General features: G+C 46.3%; 1 protein-coding gene across 1 annotated transcript in view; it reads right to left on the reverse strand.

The window, feature by feature from the left end:
* Window positions 1-2,455: 2,455 nt before the first annotated feature.
* LOC125009236 (protein MNN4-like) overlaps window positions 2,456-3,996 on the reverse strand; it is a 3,659-nt gene continuing 2,118 nt past the window's right edge. Inside the window, exons 3-7 of the mRNA XM_047586972.1 lie at window positions 3,828-3,911; window positions 3,664-3,735; window positions 3,485-3,556; window positions 3,162-3,377; window positions 2,456-3,074 (exon numbers count right to left, since the gene is read on the reverse strand). Of these exons, the coding sequence (XP_047442928.1) occupies window positions 2,865-3,074; window positions 3,162-3,377; window positions 3,485-3,556; window positions 3,664-3,735; window positions 3,828-3,911 (654 nt within the window). The 3' untranslated portion in view covers window positions 2,456-2,864. The remainder of the gene's footprint in view (window positions 3,075-3,161; window positions 3,378-3,484; window positions 3,557-3,663; window positions 3,736-3,827; window positions 3,912-3,996) is intronic.

A 3,996-nucleotide genomic window follows, 5' to 3' on the forward strand; every position in this document is an offset into this window, starting at 1 on the left:
TTTGCCCTCTGCCAGGCATGGGTCCTGGGCATGTGTCTTTGGTACTCACCGCATGGAGGTCCAATTCCTGGAATGTGAATTTTCATCACGTCACTCCTAAAACTTTGCCCTTGTCAGGCATGGTCCTGGTATCTGTTTCTTTGGTTAATCACCGCATGGAGGTTCCAATTTCCTGGAACGTGAATTTAAGCACCACAATTCACTCCTTACCTTTGCCCTCTGCCAGGCATCTGTCGTGGGCATGCATGTATGGCACTCACCGCATGGAAGTCCATTTCCTGGAACGTGAATTCATTCACTGTTCACTCCCAAACTTTGCCCTCCGACCAGGCATGCGTCCTGGGAATGAGTCTTTGTTACTTACCGCATGGAGATCCATTTCATGGAACGTCAATTCATCCACCAATAAGTCCTAAACTTTGCCTCTGTCAGCAAGTGTTATGGCGCCATTGCATGCGGTCTTTGGTACTCACCGCATGGAGGTCCATTTCCTGGAACATGAATTTACCCACCTTTCAATCCTAACCTTTGCCCTCTGTGAGGCGTCTGTCGTGGGCATGCATGTTTGGCACTCACCGCATGGAGGTCCATTTCCTGGAACGTGAATTCATCCATCATTAAGTCCTAACCTTTGCCCTCTGTCAGGCATGCGTCCTGGGTATCTGTCTTTGCTAATCACCGCATGGAGGTCCATTTCCTGGAACGTGAATTTACCCACCGTTCACTCCTTACCTTTGCCCTCTGCCAGGCATGGGTCCGGGGCATGTGTCTTTGGTACTCACCGCATGGAGGTCCATTTCCTGGAACGAGAATTCATCCACTGTTCACTCCTAAACTTTGCCCTCCACCAGGCATGCGTCCTGGGAATGCGTCTTTGTTACTCACCGCATGGAAGTCCATTTGCTGGAACATGAATTCATCCACCATTCACTCCTAACCTTTGCCCTCTACCAGGCATGGGTTCTAGGGAAGCTTCTTTGGTACTCACCGCATGGAGGTCCATTTCCTGGAACGTGAATTCTTCCACTGTTCAAACCTAACCGTTGCCCTCTGTCAGGCAAGTGTTTTGGGCATGGGTCTTTGGTAATCACCGCTTGGAAGTCCGTTTCCTGGAACGTGAATTTACCCACTGTTCACTCCTAACGTTGGCCCTCTGTAAGGCGTCTGTCGTGGGTATGCATGTTTGGTACTCACCGCATGGAAGTCCATTTCCTGGAACGTGAATTCATCCACTGTTCACTCCTAAACTTTTCCCTCCGCCAGGCATGGGTTCTAGGCATGCTTCTTTGGTACTCACCGCATGGAGGTCCATTTCCTGGAACGTGAATTTACCCACCGTTCACTCCTAACCTTTGCCCTCTGTCAGGCAAGTGTTTTGGGCATGGGTCTTTGGTACTCATCGCATGGAAGTCCATTTCCTGGAATGTGAATTGATCCAATGTTCACTCCTAACCTTTGCCCTCTGTCAGGCAATCGGTCCTGGGCATGTGTCTTTGGTACTCAGCATATGGAAGTCCATTTCCTGGAACGTGAATTTACCCACCGTTCACTCCTAACCTTTGCCCTCTGTCAGGCATCTGTCGTGGGCATGCATGTTTGGCACTCACCGCATGGAGGTCCATTTCCTGGAACGTGAATTCATCCACTGTTCACTCCCAAACTTTGCCCTCCGCCAGGCATGCGTCCTGGGAATGAGTCTTTGGTACTCACCGCATGGAGGTCCATTTCCTGGAACTTGAATTTAATCCACCGTTATAAGTACTATACTTTGCCTCTGACAGGCGGTCAGTTCATGTGGGCATCATGTTTGGGTACTCACCGCATGGAAGTCCTTTCTTGGAACGTGAATATATCACTGTTTTCACTCCAAACTCTTGCCCCTCGAAAGGGATGCGTCCTGGGACATGAGTTCTTTGGTATCACTTGCATGAGGTTTTTCCATTTCCTGGAACATGAATTTACACCATTCATCCTAAACCTTTGCCCTCTGTCAGGCGTCTGTCGTGGGCATCCATGTTTGGGGTACTCACGCATGGAAGTCTCCATTTCCTGGAACGTGATTCATCCACTGTTCACTCCAAAAACTTTGCCCTCAGCCAGGCATGCGTCCTGGGAATGATACTTTGTTACTTACCACATGGAGATCCATTTCCTGGAACGTGAATTCATCCACCGTTAAGTCCTAACCTTTGCCCTCTGTCAGGCATGCGTCCTGGGTATCTGTCTTTGGTACTCACCGCATGGGAGGTCATTTTCCTGGTATGTGATTTAAGCACCATTACTCCTTACCTTTGCCCTCTGTCAAGGCATGGGTCTGGGCAACGCGTATATGCGTACTCACCGCCTTAGAGGTCCTTTTTCCAGAATTGAGCTGAAACCACTGATTCACTCCTAACTTTTGTCCTCTATCAGGCAACTGTCCTCAGCATATGTCTGACGTATTTTCCGCCTGGAGGTCTCTTTTCCGGAATGTGACCTTACCCACCGTTCACTCTTAACCACTCTCCTTACTCAAGCAACTGTCTGGACTTCGTGAACTTACCGCCTATTCACTCGTAACCTTGACCCCCTCAGTCACGCAACTGCCCAGTGGCATGGCATGTGTCTGTTGTACTTACTGCACGGAGGTCTTATCAAGTAGAATTCCAGGAATCTAAAGTCCCTTTTCCGGAACATGAACTTACCATCCACCCATAACCTTTCCCCTCTATCAAGCAACTGTCTGGGGCATGTGACTTGACCCCTGGAAGTCTCAAGATGTAGAAAACCTGGAAGAAGGCACCGGGTCTCTCAGATTTTACAAATGCTTTTTATTTTTCACGTACATGTCCAAATAGAACAGACTGAACAGACAAGTACAAACATCACTCTTGTTTTATCATCATGCGAATTCGGTTTCGAATATTTTCAACAGATAGTTCCATCTTGTTGCATATCCGTAGCACTGCTGGGTTTTCATTCACGACATCTCTCACCCTCTTCTTCGTGATGGTTTTTTTCTCAATGTCTTCTTGGAAGACGAGTCTGACCATGGCAAGAAATTCTGGTGTAAAGTTGAGTACTCTTCGTCGACCCTGAAGACATAAAAATGTAATAAGGTTGATGGTTGTATCTCTATTAATGAGTTTATATACTATTTCCCTTCCCCAATCTCTACTTACATGAGTGTCAATTATTTCGGGAAGTGGTTGTAGTTTTTTAGGAGGACTCTTTTCCCTCCCCGCCTGAAGTTGATGTGTATTTTTCCACTTTTCCCTCGAAACTTTCCGTCCATCTCCCACATTCATCTCAGACTTGTTGACCCTTTTTCTATGGTCTTTGTCCTTCTTTTTCTTCATCCTTTTTTCAGACTGGGTAGTGTGGTTGGCATCACTTGCCTAGGGAAACAGTGTGTTATATTGTTTTGGAATTAAGAATGTGTATTTCCCCACTTTTACCTTGAAACTTTTCATTCATCTTACACATTCTTCTCAGACTTGTTTACCTTTTTGTCATTGACTTTGTCCTTCTTTTTCTTCCTTTTTTCAGACTGGGGATTGTGGGTGGCATCACCTCCCTAAGGAAACAGTATGTTATATTGTTTTGGAATTAAGAATGTGTATTTCTCCACTTTTCCCTTGAAACTTTACATTCATCTCACACATTCCTCTCAGACTTGTTTACCTTTTTGTCATTGACTTTGTCCTTCTTTTTCTTCTTTTTTTCAGACTGGGGAGTGCGGGTGGCATCACCTGCCTAAGGAAACAGTATGTTATATTTTTGGAATTAAGAAACATTGCATTTCCCTATATTACACTGACTGGACCAATTCCAGGAATTCTACTCACCCCTTTTGGTGGGTCCTCCTGTGTTTCGCACAGGAGAAGTTGTTCCTGGATGTCTTCCTCGTATTCACTGTCAATGACGTCCAACTATACAACAACAACAACAGCGTACAAAGTGTAAGACATGGATATGGATCATCACTTCCACAATAGCGACATGGACTTCCTGGAC

This window comes from Mugil cephalus, chromosome 6, assembly GCF_022458985.1.
Source record: "Mugil cephalus isolate CIBA_MC_2020 chromosome 6, CIBA_Mcephalus_1.1, whole genome shotgun sequence".
NCBI classification, from domain to species: domain Eukaryota; kingdom Metazoa; phylum Chordata; class Actinopteri; order Mugiliformes; family Mugilidae; genus Mugil; species Mugil cephalus.